Source organism: Triplophysa rosa, linkage group LG8 (assembly GCF_024868665.1).
Source record: "Triplophysa rosa linkage group LG8, Trosa_1v2, whole genome shotgun sequence".
Taxonomy (NCBI): Eukaryota; Metazoa; Chordata; class Actinopteri; order Cypriniformes; family Nemacheilidae; genus Triplophysa; species Triplophysa rosa.
Window position 1 is genome coordinate 17,626,573 of NC_079897.1, and position 22,492 is coordinate 17,649,064.

Below are 22,492 nucleotides of genomic sequence, written 5' to 3' on the forward strand. Positions count from 1 at the left end.
TATGTGTTTGATATCTTACGTGCAATCATAGATTACGCTCAGCGTTTTAAATCCGAGGAAAGACTCTAGACAACTACAGTTCCCATAAACCCACGCGAGGTGAAACCGGAACTTACGTTTGTGACCATTACCTAGCAGCTCTCCGGTAAGTATCAAGTATTCTTGAAATCACTGTATTATATAATCATACAGTAAATTATACTTAATTTATATACAGATCGCATGCTTACAAGACAACTCGAGTTGTTGTATCATTTGTGTGTATAATGTAGTAAGTTGAAGTACAGAATTACAACTACTGTATGAGTCATTTGTACCGGATGATGTCATTATGTGCACGTTAACACTAACTTTCAACCTAGTTGTGTGTGTCTGAAAGCAGGCTAGTTACGGATCCCAGATATTATCTAAAAAATCTTTAGGTATATAAAAACGTTTTCGGATTTTTAACATTTGTATATTCTGTATTTGATTGACTATGAATGGAATGTGTGTTTCAGTGAAGCTGTCAAATATGGAGTTTAAGGAAGAGAGTACAAAGGAAAGCTTTACAGAGGATTCTGACGGACAAATTCACAGCGGTAAGTCTTCAACTAAAAGTAATCATTTTCTGTTGAATATTGACTTTGTCATATACAATTAAGTGTATAAAAACTGCTTAATAATTTACAGCAAATGAATTACATTTTTTAGTATGCTTTAATGTTGTTTTAAGTATCAGTATCAGTATAATTTTGTTTGTTATACACTATAAACTAAATTGGACCAATTTATCGAGTTTTTTATCATCTTGTATGTTAGAGTCTTTTTAAAACAATAAATGTGACGTGAAGCTACAGATTTAGTTATTTTGTCCACTTTGCAAATGACCTAAAGATGGCAGTAATAAGTCTTTTAAACGTTGTTTACGTAATAAGGCGTTGTAAACGTAGTGTATTCATATACTTTCTTAGCCAGTAAATGTAAATGTAAGTGTGGAAACATTATACAAAAACTCACAAATAGAGTTCTACTTCACAGCCAGTATTGTGCCATTAAAGCGGTTATTGTGCTGTTCTCAATTAAAAACTCCTCATCCATGAGCTTTCAAAAGGTAAATCTGTGTGCTGCATTGAGGCAGCTGAATAATAATTTGTTGTTAGGTATTTTTAGAATGTAAAGGTGTACATTTCTTTTAGGTAAGGGTTATAAAGGTTAAAGGTATGTTTGTTTATTACGTCATACCAGAAATGTTTAAGTGTAGGTGGTGGGTGGGGTTGAAGATAGGGTTTGAAACAGATACATGCTTTTGCACTTTAGTTCATCACTTCTAGTGATACTAAATAAAAAAGAATCTGGACTATAATCCACCTTAATTTACTGATTCAGGCTATTCGCTTTAAGTTTAAAATATGATTATGCTGTGTAGTGTGTCCATATATGATGTATGTATATTGGTAAACCTGGCCTGTGTTACATAACTTTACTGTACTTTACTTCAGATGAGCCAAAACAAGAAACAAGCAGAGGCAACATTTGCCAGCACTTTCTGTTGGGCAGATGTCATTTTGGAGACAGATGTCGACTATCTCACAGGTCTGTCATTCACTTTGGATGGTAGACAGTAATGACTAGTCTCATTATAGGCCTGCTTATCTCTGTTTGAACAGCAGAAGACTTTCTGTATCTGACTCATTTTGTGTGTGAGCGAGATGTAAATGTCGATAGGCCTTGGGTATATGCATTATAGCTTCTAATCTTAGTACATAAATAATGCATCACTCTTTTCTGTCTTCATAGTGTGTCTGATGTCCCTCAAACCACACAGTCAGAGGACCATAACAAAATGGTTACAGAAAAGCAGAGCAAGAGCCGGAAGAATGGAAAAAAGATTCACACCGATAAGAAAGAAAAGCTCGACATAAAGACAGCAAGAGAAGGTGTGATACTAGATTTAATGTACGTAAAATTAAGGCAGAAGCACTGTAACTTTCAAATTTCCAGCTTATGATTAGAAATTGTTTCTCTTTTTTCCTCAGAGCGTATGAAGAAACCACGCATGCGCACTGCAGATGATGTTATCTCTAGAATTATATGGGACCCTACAGTGGATGCAGCTGACTTCATGGTCGGTCATCTGGATCGTTTTCTTGGGGTGCTGGAACGCCCGTTCTCTGACTTTTCGTGGGATACGCAGGTGTGTAAAATCAGAACCACGTTCATATGATTCATTATGATGTGTGAGGTTTATCTAAGGCCATAGACCAAAAGTAAAATACATTTTAGCAGTATGTCACTGTTCTCAATAGGTGTGTGACTGTGACTTCTATGAGGAGCTGGCTCTCCCACGTCATAGGATTCAATACTTTAGCTACAAAGGCCAGCGTGTGTGGGATAGAGACAGTCGTACTGACAGGGTGTTCGGCTCCACAGGGCAGACTATTTTGCCTCCTTTTAGTGGTGTAAATCAACAAGGTAAAGGTCTTATATTGGCTGGGAAACAGACTTTAATACTCCCCTTGCTACTAGTGTTCTGTTTCCCAGTTTGATTACTGCGAAATGTTATACTGGAGTAAAACACTCAAATTTCTTGCATTTATTCAATCTTCAGAGAATTTAACACCTGACACCGGGCAACACGAAGAGACTACCAACACAGCAGATGTTTCAAACGACCTAGAGGAAACTGCTTCTGAGTTTTCTAAAGGACAGGATGATGTTGCAACAGAAACAAACGAACAAGAGCTGGGAGATGATGGAAATGCAGAAGATAAAGTTTGTAATGACGGATCACTTTTGCGAGAAGAATCTGTGCAAAATGAAGAAAAAAAGATGGAGGTTGCTGAAGATGGTTTGACTCAGTCGGCAGAGGAGCTATCTATCACTAAAAAAGGAGAACAGACTGAAATAGAGGAAGAATGGAAGGACAGCTGGGATGAGGAGGGAGATACAGAAGCTGAACCTGCCTCATCCATACCGCAAGAACCACAGTCCATCCGTCCACCACGCAGACCCACTCACTTCATCTGTTTCCGCGTGGACTCCCCCGCCGCTCTTCTGGCCTTCCAACGGGTTCAGAGGAAAGTTTTGTCCCACCTTCCCCAGTCTGAACCACTGTGGGTTGACCCGGCGACATTACACGTCACTCTCTCCCTGCTCGTCCTCAGTGGCCCTGAGGAGGTCAGTGGTGCTGCCGAACTCCTTCGTGCCACAATCAGAAATTCCCACAAAGCGCCTATCTCTGTGTCCTTCATGCCAAAACTGAAGCATTTCAATGGGACTGTTCTACATGTGACCCCTCAACCCCTCTGCGATATCCAGAGCTTGAATTCCCCTCTGCAGGAGGTTTTTAGGGAGAAGGGCTGGCTTCATCGCCATTCACGATGTCCCTCGTACCATCTCACCCTGGCCAAAGCACAGGAAAAAAGGACCGAGAAGATGTTTGAAGGAATAGGGTCTGTGAAACTGGCCAAAGATGTGAACTTTGGAAAGCTAGACGTAAATAAACTGTATCTTTGTGTAAACGGTCATCCTAAAACTGAGAGCGGTTTCTACGAGGCAGTATGTGCTGTGCAGTTGCCAAATGTGTAAATGTGCTTGGTTTTTTATCACCGTGACTCGGTGATAATGATTATAACCACATCAAAGGATTTATTTTCAATAAAAAATGAAATTGTTCTAGAATCAAAAAACAAAAATCTTATCCATGTCCCCCAATATTACTTAAAGGGATAAAGGGATAGTTCACCGTAAAATGAAAATTCTGTCATAATTTATTCACCCTCATATCACCTGTATAACTTTCCTCTGCAGAACACAAAAGAAGATATTTTTAAGAATATTGGTAAGAAAACTGTTCGTCCCTATTGACTTGCATTGTTTTGCGTCCATACAATAGAAGTGAATGGTGGACCAATGGTTTTTGTTGACCAACATTCTTTATCTTCTTTTGTGTTTTGCAGAAGAAAGAAAGTGATACAGGTTTAAAAGAGTAGGGGTGTAGTAAGAGGGTGAGTAAATGGTGACAGAATTTTCATTTTGGAGTAAACTATCCCTTTAAGGACTGAATAGGTTGATGTTTTTAAAATTCATATTTTTTAACCAATATTAACCATGTTTGCATTATTTATTGCAATGTGAAAACTTTCTTTCCAAGCATTGATATTACTAAAACATCTTATTATTATCATATAAAAGTCCCATTTCAGTTACTAAACTACATTGAAATCTCTAACTTACATACCTGAATACAATTCAGCTGAATCTTAAAATTATACATTTTATACTTATTATTACAGTTGGTATTTTATATTTTGTACATTTATCTACAAATATAACATGCTTCTCTATTTTGAGGTTTGTGCATTTATTTATCATTGCTCGGGTAAACACACACACTAACATATGATACATCTGGTTCTTATATTTTTTATTCCTGTTAATTGTAAGAGGCTCAGTGGCTCCAGCCCTGGCAGTGTTTTTGGATCACATATTGAATTAGACGTGATGTAATTTTTCTTGAAAGTGGATGGCATATAAATAAGTAAAACGCCATGTATTTCAACTGTTTTTATAGCACAAGCATTTAATAATTTAACATTCAACAAACAACACTGAACAGCTGTACATTTGGCTCCTTGAATGTCTTGACATCTATTATTTCAAAAGAGATCATATCAAACTAAATTAAGCATTTTATGATTTCTTTATGCCTTGCAATTGTGTGTGACAAAGTTGCAGCACTGTTTGAGATATCACTGGGGAAGTCTTACTACATACGTAATATATTTTGTATTTCCTCTTGGATACACCACACTACGCGTACATGAGTGGTTGTGCTCTCTCTTATTCTCTCCATCCCTCCCTCATGTGCTTCTCTATCTCGCACCCTTCCCCCATCCTCTCTCGCTTTCTCTTTCAGTGACACAGAAAAACCAACACCACCCTCCCTCTCTCGTGCATTCATGCCCCCCATATTCCCCATACACACAAATACCCATCTCTCCATCCCTCGCTCGGGCTGTTGTTTTCATTGTATTGCTTAAACCCCTCTATCTTGGTCAAACCACAGAGTCTGGCATCTCTTAGTTGCTTACCATTTACTAAAAAATAAATAACCAGAATTATTTTCAGGATTTATGTTAAACTGCACAAATTATATTCACAAACCCTTGTCTTTCTCTCAGTTTTCTTTCGACATAAGGGTTGAATATCTGTAGGATCCTCATAATCAGTCATATCTTGTATTTCAATCTCTATCATAATGTGCTCTGTCTAAATACAGTACATGTGTAAATCCCTTCCATCCCTTGCACACACAAACACCCAAAGAGCGAGAGAGAGAGAGAGAGAGAGAGAGAGAGAGAGAGAGAGAGAGAGAGAGAGAACCAAAGCCAACTTCAGTCCTGATCAACGGGACCCTCAGGACCACACCAATACCAATCTGTCATTCACTTTCATAAGACTCTATAATAAAAAATGTATAAACAAAAATAAAACGACATTTCTTTGGAAAAATACATATTTATTTGTCAAACCTTTTCAATGGACATACCGCGTTTGATGGATTTAATTTACTCTGGATGTTATGGATTCCTCATTTCTGCACACTGAACATTTCTCTCGCGCGGATGCCACATCGACGACAACACGGCTGTGGATTTCTTAATGCGAACTCTGACAGACAGCAATTCATTTCGGAAGTTTGTCTTATCAATTAGTCTGGGAATCTGTTCAAACACGTCCTCGTCGTGCTGTGGACGAGTAATAAAGTTTTCATTGGATTTCACATCTAAAGGTGCGGTATAACACAGTGAAACTGAGGAACAAAGAGTCATCTCTAACCTAAAGCATCCTTCGAGTATTCTCGCTCTCACTCTCTCTGAAGACCTGTTTGTCATCCATCCACGAGCACATACTTCAGTTGAGAGAATAGGCGCAAGCTGGAACAAAAAATACAGTAGTTCCCCTTTGACATTCAAGTTTGGGATTGTAAAAATGTACATTTTTAGAAAAGGGCAATAGAGCAAAGCTTTTCACTCAGGATGCAAACCTTTTTAAGGCTCATCGGACAGACACAGTAACTGTCTCTAATCGAAACAAAAGCGCGCGAGAGACTCGGAAGCACAACACATTAAGCTGCAAAGTAAGGTGGGCTGAATTTATGATTTCTAGCGAATTTATAACCAACTGTACGGTTCGTTTGCAATGTCAGTGGTCTGACAAATGTGTGAAAATGAATTTACGATGAGTGAGAATAATGAGACGTTCAAACAACGATTCAACATACAGTCCAGACGCCAAGACAAAGCGCTGTAATTATGTGGGATATAACTGTCACATAGCCAAGATTGGTCTGGTAAACTCGCACTAGTGCGATCAGCAATCAATTTTGCCCTATTTTTGAGGTTTAATAAGTGGGCTAAATATTGAATCAGGATTAGCTTTATTGTGTTGAATTGTTGTAAATCTGGAAACATATTGATACACTGTGGGAGCTCCTTCAGTTGAAACACTGGAAAAGTGTCCGTGATCTGTGTGTACTACCTTTGGACCAAACTTGTTTGGTCATGCATTGTGATTCTAACTGGTCTTAATGAACAAATTGTCCTGATTCATTTTGCAAGACTGTGGCAACTAGCGCATGTAAATGAAACCTTTAATGCTATTACAAAGACAGATTTGTAATGCATTTGTAACATAAAGCAGATGATGAGGTTTGGACAACTGATACAAAATCTAGTCCTGTTACAGCTAGGCTTCATGGTTAAAGGGCAACCCTAAGTAGTCAAGTGTCTGAGAGCAGTCAGCTCATTAGTTAACTAGAGTTTTAATTGTTAATGCTGTATGACTAACTACATCATGGCCTCGTCATTGGTCTTTTGTTGGAAAACTTTAGATTTATTACCTTTTAAAGGCATCTTAGGCTTTGTAGACTTAACAGGAGCCATCAAGCTTGGACTAAATTAAAACTAGGGATTTTCAAAGTGATGGAATAAGTACCATTTTTGTAATATTTCATCATTATTTCACAATATGTAAAATTTCATTTTATATAAATTATGGCTCATGTAATTTAAAAAAGACAGATAATAATGTCATGAAGTGGTCATTTAAATATAAAATGGCTTTTTTTGGATGACAGAACCTCTTAATGACGTCATTACTCATTAGTAATCCATGTCTGGAAACCAACAGTTTATACTACTGTTATGGATAATTACAGTAATCCTACAGAACGGACAGATTATGCTTTTAAGTATTTTTCAGCCAACAAATGTGTTTTTTTATTTTTCATTATTGCGACATCTCCAAACACACTTCATTTTCCTTACGCTTGCAATGTGAAGGATCCCTTATAACAAGCTGATAGAATGCGTAATGATCAGATGTGCTGTATTCCAGTATGAGCCATGGATGTTTAACTGTTCTTTAACACTTTTTCACATTAATTAGGTTAACACAGATGACACTTTCATTGTGATGCTGCAAGGTTTAATCATTTTAACTAACCCACAATTAATCATCTTATTGCCTTGACCCACTGCAGGCTGATAGTCTGATGTGATTCTCAATGAATAGAATATAGTGCATCAATTTCAGACAAGGGTTATTAATGATGGAGGCTGTAGTTTTCTGTGAGATGCTTAAAGGGATACTTCACCCAAAAATTCTGTCATCATTTACTCACCTTCGAGTTGTTCCAAATCTGTATAAATTTCTTTGTTCTGATGAACACAAAGAAAGATATTTGGAAGAATGCTTATAAGTAGACAGATTTTGCCCCCATTGACTCCCATAGTAGGAAAAAATACAATGGTAGTCAAAAGTGCCCCAGAACTGTTTGCTGTCCTTCTACAAAATGTCTTCTTTTGTGTTCAACAGAACAAAAAAAATTATAAATATATATATATTTTCCCTACTATGGGAATCAATGGGGGGCAAGATTGGTAATAAGCATTCTTCCCAATATCTTTCTCTCTGTTCATCAGAACAAAGAAATGTATACAGATTTGTAACAACTCGAAGGTGAAGTATTTTTGGGTGAAGTATCCCTTTAATGTCACATCATAGTGTTCAAAAATGGGTTTCTGTGGACAGAGATGTCTGGGCAGCTCTATGGTTCAATGTCAACTATCGGCTCAATAGTGCGAGTTGGGGTAGTCTGCCTGTTTGGCCAAACAATGGGTGACAAAGGGTTGGAAATTATTTGTTAGTTTGTAATACAGAAACCACATGCTTAAGGCTAAAATCAGCTATCTGTACTGTGAGATAACCAAATTAAACGTGAGATGTTTCTAGCAGTCAGTGCTGTGGGAGTGCTCCTTTTGCATCTGCCTCAGACTGTTAGAAGGTATAGTCCTCTCATGAGGTTGTAATGATATTGGAATGATGTTGTACAGAGCCTGAGGCTATAAAAAGTTTGTGATGTACAGACTATTACCCTCATGAAGTCATAATAATGATGGATAATAGTACATCTGATGAGGTTGATAAATAATTGGAAAATATGAGGTAATATGTATAACAGAAGGCCTCAGACATAAATAGATTCTGATGAAGTCATTGTGATCTTAGAATGTAATACCATTAGGTCATAATAAAAATGAGGTATTCTTTTGTATTTGATGATGTCATAGTAATTTGGGATAGTGTAGCTCTGATTTGGGAAATGTGTAGCTCCATCATGTATAACATGTCTCAACTATTACAGACACTTTCAAAGGTTGGTGATTGACAGCAGACATGGCTGCCATAGCAACTGTCCCCAACTACACCCCATCGGTATGGGTACGGTTATGCCATGCCATTCCCCGTGTGGACTTGACCCTCCAGACCCGAGATAGTGTGTTCACGCCAGACAGCTGGGAGTATCAGCAGGTAACTTTCACCTGACCTCTCCTTGTTTCTCAAACAAACATTAGCATGATGTAATCGGTAACGAGAGCCAATAGCATTTCACATTCAAAGCTGAAGTAATGACGCTGTTGTTATTTAATAAATAAATTTGTGTTACATTTTGAAATGAAAATCAAACCACAACACATGCTATTATTGCAAAATAATACCCCAAAAATGTACATTTTATAATAACGGTAGGCGATAGTTTTGCCTGCAGCTGGGAGAGGCGATAATTTAGTAAACGCTTGTGTTTGTCGTATTTGAGGAAAGGAAAAAAGACATGGGTCGTCGTGGGTTGGAGGATACACTCTCAAAAATAAAGGTGCTTAAAAGGTTCTTCACAGTGATGCCATAGAAGAACCATTTTTGTTGTTCTCAGTCAAAGGTTTTTTAAAGAACCATCTCTTTCTTACTTTTTACAAGCTTTTTCCGCCACAAAGAACCTTTTGTGAAACAGAAAGGTTCTTCAGATGTTAAAGGTTCTCTATGGAACCAAAAGGTTCTTCTATGGCATCGAAGAACCTTTTGAAGCACCTTTTTTAAAGAGTTTAGGTTAGATTTTACAAAATTGTATAGCTTTTTTTAACATTTACATGTTGGGTAAAATGTGAATCTTATACTTTTTTGTACAGTGTAAATGACCAGCACATTAGTACCAGAACTGTGATGCAGTGACAGACATTACATACAAATATACAATATATTACATATTATTAATTTAACATTAAAAGAAACAACTGCATGCAGCTTGATTGTTTAAACTGAGTCTAGCCAGGATTCTCCCAGGAAAAGAAATTCCCAAATTGACCAGAAATACAGACAAGAGGAAGAGACAAAGACAGATTATAGGATGGAAGTGGGATAGCTTTACAGGATTAGAGTCATATGATGAGAGAGAGAGAAATAGATGTGCTAGAAAAGAAGAGAATGTGAGAGGGTGAGGTAAATGGAAGAGAGAAAAAAACAAGCGTGAATTGGTCGTGGATAACAGTGGGAATCGAGAAGAGCGACGAATTGAACGACATGGATGAAAAGAAGCCGAGATGTGTGTGAGAGAGAGTGAGAGAGAGAATGAGAGAGAGAGAGAGAGAGAGTGTGTGAGAGAGAGCGAGCGAGCGAGCGAGCGAGAGAGAGAGAGAGAGAGAGAGAGAGAGAGAGAGAGAGAGAGAGAACCAAAGCCAACTTCAGTCCTGATCAACGGGACCCTCAGGACCACACCAATACCAATCTGTCATNGGGGGGAAAGCAGTGAATGTTGTTAAGTAGGTCACAGATTATTAATAGAGATCCAGTGGGGGGATAAAAAGAATGAAAGGGGGAGAAGAGTGAGAGAAGAGTGTGCAGGACAAAACGCGCGTACAGCAACTCTGGGTGAGGATGAGAGAAGGAGAGTGGGGAGAGACAGATGAAGAGAGAAATTTAGGAAGATGGATTGGGACCAGATTGCAGGAGTATAGTGTATGAATCCTGAATGCACAATGTTAGACTGCTGTATGAATCTGACAGTAAACTTGAATTACACACGCCCCCTTTCCCTCTCTTTGATTGGAGGAACCATGTTGTATCAGCCAATAATATAAAAGAGACATCCTCCATTTTATAGAATGCTGCTTTCCATACAAGCACAAGTTTTAATGAAAATAATCATGTTGAATGTGTATTTTGTGTTCTGCTTTATTTTTTCCAACCTTTTTTAACAACAAGCCATTAGAGGCATATTTTAGCGTGATTTGATTCAAAACTCGATTCCATTGCTCATATTTCTTTTTGGAGGCCAATGACATCAACAAGTACAAATCACTACACCAACTAATTCTAATGACAGCGTAAAATACTGTAAATGAGAAAACTGGATACCCAAAATGTCAAATCTTTCATTTTCTGTTTCTCTAGACACTTTTGGTCCTCTCCAGCTTCTCCGCCATTGCGCTCGTCCTCTCGCTACTTGTCGTTCTTTCCTTCCTCATCCACTACTGCTGCTGCCATCGTGGTGAGGGGGGCAGAGACGCAGAGGAAGAAGAGGAGGATGACGATGCCAGCGGTGGCCATGGATACGGCAGCAAAAAGGGGCGGGGCATCTGTTGTGTCACATGGGTATCGGTTGCAGCCGTGACGTTGTGTTGGTAATACCTGTTAATGACAGTCATATGTTCATAAGTTCACATGTTCAATTCATATGTTGTACATTATTATTCTAGTGGGCAGAAGTTTTACATTCCTTTACAGGCCTGAGTCTGACCCATCAAACACACCCAACAAAGAGATGACTTTGTCATCATTTATCACTTACTCACCCCACCTGTATGACTTCTCTGTACAAATCACAAACGGTGATAATTCAATCATACCGCTGAATGAATTCAATGCAATGACAATGCATTATGACTAACTTTAATGATTTTTAAGAAAACAAAAAAAGTAGCTCACTCATTATTTTCCTCATGCAGTTCTCAGGTCACTTCACGGTTCTACTGTATAGAGAGATGTTCTGTACTGTTACTATTTAACATCTTCAGAGCTATGAATATGAAACCAAAGACTTGTTCATGCTTCATTGATCTGACAAATCATTCTGATGATTAACATTAATGCAATATCACACATTTGTTTGTATAAATTGGCATTGTTTCATTGAAAGATAGCAGTTCTGGTTTTTACTTTTCTATGTGATGTCATGATGCAAATGTTCTAATGTGGCAGAACCATCACCCACTTGCCATCCATGCTCTTTTTTTGGAAGATTTAAAAGATAAATGCTGTTTTACAGTGCAGATGTCTTCATATACAGTAAACATACATATAGAGAGCAGCTGCAGCTTTACTGCTTGCAATGCAAAATAAATGTGTCAGACACATAGACGCACACTTGTTTTTCTATGGCCTAATCTGGGTTAAACAGTTAGCGAGATATTGGGTCCTACTATTTTTGTTGGGGTGGGAGGGATTGAACAAAGATCTGGCACAGGCCAATCTGAATATATTGAGACAAATATGTACAGTAAATGAAACTGGATTTAAAGTGGCGATGATATCAACATAGTGTGGATTATTCAAATACACTTTCTTAGTTGTGCCTTCTCCAAAATCTCTGTTTATACAAGATGTTTAATATGTACATAAAACTAAATAAAAATGTCTCATTTTGTTTCCCTCTCCGTTTCTCTCTCCCTCATTTTTGTACCCTCTTCCTCTCCTTTTTTCTTTCTTCATATTTTTGCATTTTGAAGTGTTGCCATAGGCATTGGTTTCTACGGCAACAGCGAGGCGAACGATGGGATGTATCAGTTGACCTCATCCTTGCTCACTGCCAATTACACACTGGCTTCCATCGATCTACTGGTGAGAACACAAACACATAGACACACACACACACATACAGAAAAGCTTTTTGCGTCAATCTCCCTTTGAAGCCCCATGGGACCAAAAGTTTAAGAAATGCAGCATGCTCAACACACATACTACAAGCATTTATTAGGCTCTGATTGCAAGTAAACAAACTAAGGAATTCAGATTACCAACACGTGTATGTGTGTGTGTGTGTGCGTGTGTGTGTGTGTGTGTGTGTGTGTGAGTGAGTGAGAGCGAGAGAGAGAGCTTTGAATGCATTTGTGTTTGACGGTGTGAGATAAAATCCACTACGAATATTGATTTGTCTGGTTGCTCATACCGTCAATCGACATCTATGTTCCTATCTGATTAATGACCTACTTCACTTCTACTGTACTTTTATATTGTACATGTCTGTACATTTCTCATGCACTTCAAAGTAAAATGCTTCATCATAATGCTCTGTTCTTTCATTTCCAGGTCTCAGACACTGTGGCTGGGCTGCAGCAGTCAATCTCAGGGCCCTTGACCTCCATGGAGGAAGTGTTTGGAGGACATAAGCCCGCACTCGTGCCCACGCGCTCCTGCAGGCGTCTGTCAGAGCGGGTGGTGTCTCTCCTGTCCAACCTGACCCTGGGAAGGGGTCTGATCCCCGTCACTGATGGCATTTACAGGGCCAATGGGAGCGAAAGCATAGTGGGAGCCCTGACCCCAGCTCCACCATCTGTAACCCCCACCCTTAGTCCATCAGCCAACAGCGTTCCTGTGCCATTCTCTCCTGGCTGGGCCGCCAACACCCTCATGGGGAATGAAGACTACAGGTAAGGGAGTACAGATGTCAAAAGCATTCCTACTTCAGTTCATGGAAAATAATTGTGTCAATGCTGTTGAAATGTAGAGTACGGAGTATTAGAGTAATGTTAATATAAAGTAAATGTGCTTATAGTCCTCTTATAATGTCATGCTGTCAATTGTATCAGTATGCTTGTTCTTTGGGATTGCACTGTTTGAAGCACCCGGTACTGAAGATGTTCTGAAAACATGCTGTGTTTTTTGTTAAGGTGGCTGTCATACGTGTTGTTGCTTTTGCTGGATCTGGTGGTGTGTTTCTTTATCCTTCTTGGTTTGGCCAAACAGGCCCGCTGGCTACTTATCCTGTGAGTATCCGTTGATCTGCTCTCTGTTTTTAAAGGGGTCATATGACAAGGCTAAAACGAATATTATCGTTTGTTTTAGATGTAATGCAATGTGTACACACGATTTAAGGCTCAAAAACGCTGTATTTCCACATAACGTGCATGTTTGTATCTCCTCTTTGCCCCGCCTCTCTGAAACGCGCAGATTATTTACAAAACTCATCACTCTGAAAAGCGAGGTGTGCTATGATTGGCCAGTTAACCAGTGCACAGTGATTGGTCGAATACTGCAAGCGTGTGACGGAAATGTAACGCCTCTTACCATATTTGGAACATCAGGTTCCAACGCAATTGTACTGACAGGAGCGCCCACCTTACTTGCGCATAAATTTGGGCGGTCTTAGTCAAATCATACCACGAACTGACGTAGATTTGTGGAGGTGTGGTTACACGAGGCGTTTCAGGCAGGTCTGGGTGAGCATTCGCTTTTAGATAGAATGCATCTTTTGTTCCGACACTTTCATTTTTGCAATTTTACGTGTCTAATACATGCACGGGCAACTTATAACACACCAAAGACACAGAAAAACAAGTATTCGCGCCCCTTTAAGTGTTAGTATGGCTATGTAGTACTATGCAGATTTCTGTAGTCAATGCTACTTTAAAGTCCACACTGCATCTTCTGCATAACACAAAAGGAACATTTGTTTCAGGATAAAATCCATAGGAAATGCTGACATAAAAGGGGCAGTTTTATTTTTGCTTACTGACACCCACGGTTGCACAGAGAGGCAGACAAATGTGTGTGTGCGTGTTTTCGCAGGATGACAGTGCTGACCTGGTTGGCTCTGTTTCTGAGTTGGGGTTCTCTCGGCCTGGAGACGGCCACTGTGGTGGTGAGTATTCAGGCAATGTCAACCCTGACAGAAAAACAACAGTTCTCTGCAAGTGGACATCCAGAATCCAACCATCTGTGAGGGTGTTAATGTGTGTGTGTGTGTGGGGGGAATTGTGTCAGTGCACTTTAAGGGGGCATTTGTGTTAACCAAAAGCAAAAACTCTGTGAATGTGACTTAAGTTTTAAAAGGTCAGACCAGCCAAGATGCAGTCACTTATTGTGTGCTTATGAAAGCAAGAGAGAGAGAGAGAAATAGAGTGTTTGTGTGTGCTACAGCGGAAAATGGTTGTCCTCTCTGGGAACTCAGCAGTCATGGCACAGTCCCAAAAAAGAAAAACTGGAAAATAGGGCAGAGATTGTGTGTGTGTGTGTGTGTGTGTGTGTGTGTGTGTGTGTGTGTGTGTGTGTGTGCGTGCGTGTGTGTGTGTGCGTGTGTGTGTATGCGTATGTGTGTTGCTTAGTAAAAAGCAGAAAAATGGATGCTGAGTTGAAGAGCATAAGAGGTCTTAAAATCAAGAGAATCTAAAGATAAGACAGTGATCTTAAGGTATATCAGCAGTAATGGTGTGTTCGTCAGCAGCAGAGAGATTTTTAATGCTTATAGTATTGTAAGATACTTTATCTTTAAATTAAATTTTCTTTATTTTTTCTTATTTTTAATCAAAATGTATATTTAGGCTTAAAGTAAACTTAATTCAAGATAAATTGTATGAAAACATCTTATTACTTTTCTCAAATAAATGTATCTATTATTTATTTATCTTTTTTGGATTAGGAAGCTTGTAAATTTATAGGGAAAAAATATATACAGTATATAGCAGTGGAAAAAGAATTTTATTTCAAAATTATTTTCAGTTTTTCTGAATTTACTATCTATAGGTATGTGTTTAGCTAAAATGATCATTTTTGTTTCATTGTGTGAACTACTAACAATATTTCTTCAAAATAAAAAAAAGATTTCTATTTGCAGAAAAAGAAACTGGAGAAACAGGTCAAAATAACAGAAAAGATGCTCTATATTTCTTCAGACCTCAAATACTACAAAGAAAACAAGTTAAGATTCACTTTTAAGCAAAACAACAAAATTATTTGTACATGTATTTAGGAGTTTAAAATGTATTTTTTATGTGATGACCTCAGTTTTCATGTCTCTTGTCATGCTGTCAGTCTTTCAAATTGCTGTTGGATGACAGTCACTCTGTTAACAGACATTATACCATGGTCTTTTTGAATGCTCGATTCTGATTGGCTGGAAGGTGTGCATTAAAACCCTTTAACGCACAGGTAACTCCAGTAAGTTTGATTACATTTGAAATTTAACTGACAAAATCACTGTAATTTTCACCTGTTTGATCTAAAATTTCACTGTAAACATCTATAAAAGATTTAACTTGGCAAATGACCATGGTATAAGCAGAATAATCCACAGCTACTGTAGGTTCTTGGCCTCCACGTCGTGCATTAAAACCCTTTAACGCACGGCTAGCTGTGGATTATCCCTTACTTATTACACAGCTCATTTGAATGCTTGATTCTGATTGGCCAGTCGTGACATTACAAGGGTTGTTATTTTCAAATAACAACTGCTCAAAACTAATAACACCCTGTAACCCGGATGCTGCAAATCATTTTGAGAGGGGTAGTTTAATATTACACAAAATAAATGATAAATATGTCTTTTAATAACATATATGATATTATATTTACAAACGATTAAACCAGTTTCGTTGTTTCTTACTTTAAAACCGAAACTAAACGGCTTTTCCTCGCGGAAGGTCTGCATTCGGTAAAAATGAGCTAATAAAATATTTCAAATTCACATTTTATGTCCAGTTTTTTTCTCATGTGGCAAGTAGCCGTGTAATAAGCAGGATAATGTACAAGCAGCTGGCTGTTATCGCGAAATAAGCCCCAACAGTGTGATCAGGGCTTATTTCTGCGATAACAACCGGATGCCTGTACATTATCCCTTACATACATCTCGAAATGCTGATTAAATGAAAATTTGGAATGGTCCCTTAATTCTTTCTGCAACTGTAGATATATATAATAAAAAAAAGAAAGAAAGAGTGACAGGAAGAGATGGCAGTTGCTGGCTCTCAAAACAAAAGTTTCATTGTCCAGAACCAGGCAAAAGAAACAGTTGCCTCGCACTTCCCTTTTTAGCACATACACAGACTCGCTCTTTCTCTCTCTCTCTCTCTCTCTCTCTCTCTCTCTCTCTCTTCTCTGCACACTCGCTCTTTCTCTCTCTCTTTTCCGCACCCTCTCTAGTCCTCTTGTGAAGCTCTCGAAAATATTGAGTCCTTTTTACTTTGATTAATTTTACACATTCAGACAGACAGTAGAGAGTAATGGGAGAACCGGTACTGGTTGCAGGAGACAAAGAAGGGATAGGAAGGAAATGAAAATGAGTGATGATTTGTATGTGTGTCAGTGAATACAGTAGATCAATAGCTGTCAGTGAGAGTGAGAGAAGTATGTCACTTGGTCACTGTGCCACATTTTCTCTCCTGTTTTCACTTTCTTTCTTTCTTTCTCTTTCTTTCTCTTTCTTTCTTCTCTCTCTCTCTCTATCTCTCTTTCAGGCCCTGAGTGATTTCTGCTTCAACCCAAACACATTTGTTCTGAACTCCACTCACTTCAACTCTAGGACGAGCTCAGGTGCAGTTTTGCGTGTTGTCTCGCATGTAATCTGTCTGTCTGTTTTTGACACACAACTCTGACACGATCACTTTGTCTGTTCTCAACTAGAAATCCTGGACTACTACTTAACCTGCAACAGGAGAATGAACAGCCCATTTCAACAGGTGCACAACCTTGCTATGTGATGCAGTGATGTCATAGGAGTTGCACAAATAGATTTCCCTAAATATTAGAAATTGAAATTATGTCACAAAGCACAGATTAAGAAATAAAAAGCAATGCAGTTTATGTCAAAGTGGGGATGAACAGGACGAAAAGAGGATTATGATATTGAAATATTTTTTTATGTCATCAAGACTTATTTTATTATTTTATTAAGAATTATAAAGAGATAACAAATGAAATAAAAGTTCAGAGTATGCATTAAAACTGTTGCAATTACAGGATTTAATTTGTGAAATCCAGTATTTTCAGCAATAATTTTGTTTGTTAAACTGGCAAAAGCCACTGACCCAGTCCCAGAGAGCGCTGTCTAGCATCCACTCCCATCTGTCCAGTCTGGAGAGAGATGCTCTCCCACGCTTTCCAAAGGCAGAGGTGTGTTAACATTTGTTTCATTGCTAAAAAAGGCCGTCACAGAAATATGACAAGCAAAGTCAATATACATGTAAAGAGGATACAACATGCTGCCTACCTGCTGTATTATTTTTTAGAAGTCCCTCAGGGAGGTACAGCAGATCCTCAACTCCACTGAAGGCAACTTCCACCAGCTGGTAGCGCTCCTTAACTGCCGAGGGCTGAACAAGGTAACCATAGCAACATATTCTCCATCTCAGCCTGACTGAAAGTGTGTAATTGAGTTTCATGAGCTATATCTTACTGTTAAGTAACTACTTTCACAATCTATTCTGTATTTCACACCTCATGTGCTTGTCTCTCAGGATTACGTTGACTCTCTGAAGGGCCTGTGCTATGATGGGATGGAGGGGTTGCTCTATCTTTCCCTCTACTCGTTTCTCTCCGCTTTGGCATTCACCGCCATTCTATGCTCGCTCCCTGGAGCCTGGAGGAGCTTTCACAGGTGCATTTCATCCCTCCACACCTTCTCATCTGCTGTTTTTACAGGGGTGGCATTTTTCATTATTCATGAAGACTGTTAAAATTAGGTGAGTGTAATACTTTGTAAAAAATATCACCTGGCTTGTGGGCCACACGTAACTTTAAAGGGATACTCCACCCAAAAATGAAAATTCTGTCATCATTTAATCACCCTCAAGTTGTTTCAAACCTGTTTACATTACTTTGTTATGTTGAACAAAAAAAAATTTTGGCTACTGACATTTCTGGGACATCATTGACTGCCATAGTAAAATTGTTTTATTTGTTTACTTTTAGTTCCATTGAACACACACAAAAAAAATATTTTGAAGTTCTGGGGCATCTTTGACTACCATTTTAATTATTTTATTTCAATGATAATGTCCCAGAAATGTTTTCTTGAAACATCGCAGAAATCTTTTTTGTGTTCATCAGAATTAATCAGAGTTCATACAGATTTTGAACAATTTGGGTGTGACAGAATTTTCATTTTTGGGTGTCCCTTTAAACGCTTGTACAAAGAAAGATCAACAAAACATATTGACAATTCCAAGAAAGCACACAGTGGTCTTGCCACATCGGTTTAATATGCCACAGAAAAAAATTAAAAGACCCTTACAAAAATGTTTTCAGTTTTTCAAAATTTACTATTTTTAGGTGCGTATTTAAGTAAATTAGTTGTTTTGTTCTGTAAACTAGTGACCACATTTCTCCCAAATTTTAAATTAAAATATTGTTTTAATTTGCATTTGTTTGCTAAAAATTTAAATAAAAAAAGTAATGTTTGCAGAACTTAAGAACATATTCATGTTTAAACAACAAAATACTAATATTTTTACATGCATTTTAGGATCAGTTAAAAAATCAATATATGATAGAATAAGCCTGATGTTTTTCAGAACTTTGCTGTAAGTCTTTCACATTACCGTTAGGTGACTTTATGTCATTCCTGAGGTTTGTCTCTGTTGACATACAACAGGCACTGGCCTGGAATTCTCACAATACATGTAGAAATGCTGATAAAGGGCAAAACTGGAGTGATCTCCTAATTTTCTTAGTGGATGTATATAGTAAAAATTGCAAATGCAGCTGTGATGTTAATAGAGTTGGGCCAACCAACACTTGAGTGCAGTTTGGCACAAATGGGTCTGTGGTAACAGGGTAGATGCTGTCAACCGCTCTCATCCAAATAAGAGAAATATGATCTTCCTAAAGGACATTAGGGCTTAAATGCACTTCGCTGCTTTTATCTGGATATGGTTTTAATGCTGCTATTACCATTAGTTCCCTTTATGTGCTCAGCCACTTGGTACCCCCACTCGAAGTGCCTAAATTTGTCAAATCTAATTTTTTTGTAACAAAGATGACTGCAGTGTTTGATTGCCGTAAAACTGTGCCTAGATACTAGTTTCCATTTGCACAGACATTAGATGACAGACGCATAGATTACTGCAATAGCGGAAGGTCTCAGAACCTGAAAGCGACATGGATTAAAGGATTACCAACCAGGCTGGGGTTATTTTCTTTTATTTGACAATATCTACATGTATAGTTAAGAGCTACATTTGTGATTTTCAGTAAATGCCTTTAAAGACTTTTGTTTTGCAAATGCATACACGTGCAATTTTGTAACACTTATTTTTTTCATTTCTATAACTCTGGCTGGATGGCACAGCGATTCAGAGGACTATGAGGACTCGGACAGTGAAAGCGAGGACCCCTTCACTTCTCATCAGGCACGTAGACAGACAGCCACGGGCTCCCAGCGAGGGGCCTTCACCCCCTTCTATAGTTACCAGGGGGCCGCCTGGACTCCCCCCTTTTCTAGCGCGCCACCGTTACCGTGAGTAGCACGCGCACAGACACACAGACAGACAGACAGAAACCATACCTCTACACACGAGGTTGTGGAGATCACTCACAGCAAAGCCTATGGGACATGACAGCACTAATGGCAAATCATAATATACACACTAGATCATTATTCAGTCTTTCCCCGAATGTTATACACAAGTGTAGGTGTTAGCAGAAACATGCTTGAGCAGATAAGCCTGCAGGCTGTGTTACAAGTGACCTTTGCACCAAACACATAAAATAAACACACGGAGGCTTATACACAACAATAATAACCAGCATCATTTGTGTCATGCACAGACAGGCAAACATATAAAAATAGAAAGACACAGATAGGTAGACAGGCAGGTGCTAGATGGAGCACACCGCAGACAGACAGACAAACAGAAATGCATACACGCACAGACAAGACACACAGACAGGTGTATATGTCAAACACAGCTTAGCCCAAAAACAGACATGAGTTTAGAGGTCTGTCTGTCTGTGTGTCTGTCTATTGGTCTGTCCATCGTTCCAAGACAGACGTAGATCCACTAATCAGACGATGCACAATATAGGTAAATCCCGCCACCTCCAATACTTCTGTCAAAAACGGCATCACTCGTTTCAAATCTATTGCAATGTGCCTTGCCGTTTCTTTCCTCTTGCTTTTCAAATCTTCCTGTCTATCCATTCTGCATTTCTTATAATAGATCTATGCAACACGAACACTTTATCTCATTGACATTTCCATAGGCTTTGAAACAGCGGACTAATGGGGTCTTTGAAACTGGCTGCAAAAATATCCAAATTCTATTACGTTACAAACTTCAAATCAGAGCATCAAAAGAAACCGCTATATAATCGAATTATTAGGCTACATAGTCTATTTAGTGGTATTTCTTTTCTATTCGAGATATCAGACTCTGTCCTCTGTAGGGCAGATTCTTCAATAAAAATATAAGAAGATTCTTAAAGTGATATGTCACATCTCTAACTCTCTTCTCTGTTTCCACCCTGGTTCCCGCTTCTACTTTCCCTTGGTGTGGCATGTCACTGTCTTTTCTGTCTGCTCCATCATTTCCTTCACCTTGTTCCTCTCTGCACCGCTCTCTTTCTCTATGCAGGACTCCAAACGTTTCCTCCAATGGCAACCCTGGTTATGAGAACCTGCTTTTGAGTGACAGGCAGTCCCCACCCCCCTCTGTGAGTTCCCTTGTCTTTGTGACATTCTCATGATTCACTGTGTTAAGATGGTAAAAGAATGACAGACCGATTGTCAGTTCAGACCCTTTGCTAAGCCCCGCCTTTAAAATATTACTGATATGGGCCCAGTTGCATAAACTTAGCCGACTGCGTCTTAACAACTAGTCTCACTGACTAGCAATTAGTTAGGACCAGTCTTGATGAACATTTTTTTATGACTAACTTCTAAGCAGTTTATGCAACCGACCCCTGATCTTAGTTTAGAAAATCAAGGGGGCGGAGCTTAACAAAGAATCAGTTGATTTTAAATTGTGAGAAACTGCAGTTAATGCACTATTAAAATGTATTTTTCCTTTCTTTTTTCTTTATCCATGGGTCCTCTTCCATCCAATTGCATCTGGTTTTCTGAAAAGGCAGTACTCTCCCAGCATGCTGACTGGCTACGGCGGCAGTCAATCACACTCCAACCCCGCCCATTCCAGAAACCTGTACTCACACTAATTATTTTTATGTATAGTAGAAAAAATGTATAGGGAGGTTTAGTTTTCATATGGATGGACACTTTATGAGAGACTAATTTAAAATAAATTTTAACTCTAGATGTTAAATATCTGTGCGTAACGTCAGTACCATTGAGTCCTGGAAACCAATGGCTGTAACAGATTTGTAAAACAACTGACGGTCATTCACTTCATTTAGCTGTATGAGCCGCTCACGTCCACTTCCTCTAGTGTCATTGTGTACATCGCTCTGGGGTGGAAACAGGATGGTATTGACGTTACAGTAGTGCTCTATTTTTAAATGTATAACCACTTTATTTTGGAGTTTTTATATTGTTATATGTAGTCACGGATGCGTAGTGGCAACGGCACAATTTCTTTGTAAGATTACGCAGTTTTCTTTTCAATTTCGTTTTTTAAAATTTGACAAAATCCTGGTTTTAAGTGGTAACTCTGTATTATTTTGTATACCCTCCGATGCTATATAATACTATAGAAATTATTTATATAATTTAAATATAAGAATATATATTCTATGTATAAATGTTTGATTGTTAACGCATTTTGATGATCAACAAAACACCAGTGAAAAACATTGTTGAGGGCTGGTATCCATTTCCTCTGCTGGCTCTGAGCAATACAACCACGTTTTGCCAATTACAAAGCAATGGCCATAATTGTAAGCAGCAATAATCATCAGGACTTGCAAGCACCATCTGTGTCTGTGTGTGTCAGTATATACATTATATAAACATTTGAGATTGCATTGGTCCCTTGGCTATCAACCTGATGTTAATCCCTTGAAATATGTTTCTATGGTTTAATGCTCCTTTTGAATGGCATCCTTTTTCAAAACAGAGTCTAATATAAATTAAATAAAAATACAGTAACTAAATTGGAATGTCTCAGTATGTTTGTGTTTTTAAACCTGCCAATACAGCACTTTACAAATCTCGCTGAATAAACAG

General features: G+C 38.5%; 2 protein-coding genes across 9 annotated transcripts; both read left to right on the forward strand.

Moving 5' to 3' along the window:
• Positions 1–13: 13 nt before the first annotated feature.
• On the forward strand, positions 14–4,700 carry leng9 (leukocyte receptor cluster (LRC) member 9). 6 transcript variants are annotated; one of them, XM_057339255.1, is made up of 7 exons: positions 14–145; positions 501–581; positions 1,482–1,575; positions 1,780–1,919; positions 2,019–2,176; positions 2,289–2,454; positions 2,591–4,697. In XM_057339255.1, the coding sequence occupies exons 2-7, from the start codon at positions 515–517 to the stop codon at positions 3,568–3,570; spliced, it is 1,605 nt and encodes a 534-aa protein (XP_057195238.1). In that variant the 5' UTR covers positions 14–145; positions 501–514; the 3' UTR covers positions 3,571–4,697. The 6 variants fall into 6 exon arrangements, with proteins under 6 accessions (XP_057195238.1, XP_057195240.1, XP_057195237.1 ...); XM_057339257.1 differs by having other exon boundaries at positions 127–145; positions 506–581; XM_057339254.1 differs by lacking the exon at positions 14–145 and adding an exon at positions 185–422 and having other exon boundaries at positions 2,591–4,696.
• A 660-nt stretch (positions 4,701–5,360) lies between these two features.
• Positions 5,361–22,408, forward strand: ttyh1 (tweety family member 1). 3 transcript variants are annotated; one of them, XM_057339249.1, is made up of 15 exons: positions 5,361–6,124; positions 8,693–8,859; positions 10,774–11,003; positions 12,108–12,219; positions 12,688–13,028; positions 13,269–13,364; positions 14,167–14,239; positions 16,830–16,905; positions 16,996–17,051; positions 17,392–17,484; positions 17,601–17,693; positions 17,829–17,968; positions 19,661–19,828; positions 20,946–21,024; positions 21,442–22,408. In XM_057339249.1, the coding sequence occupies exons 2-15, from the start codon at positions 8,725–8,727 to the stop codon at positions 21,523–21,525; spliced, it is 1,776 nt and encodes a 591-aa protein (XP_057195232.1). In that variant the 5' UTR covers positions 5,361–6,124; positions 8,693–8,724; the 3' UTR covers positions 21,526–22,408. The 3 variants fall into 3 exon arrangements, with proteins under 3 accessions (XP_057195232.1, XP_057195231.1, XP_057195233.1); XM_057339248.1 differs by having other exon boundaries at positions 5,362–6,129; XM_057339250.1 differs by having other exon boundaries at positions 5,363–6,129; positions 19,661–19,721; positions 21,442–22,407.
• Positions 22,409–22,492: the final 84 nt, after the last annotated feature.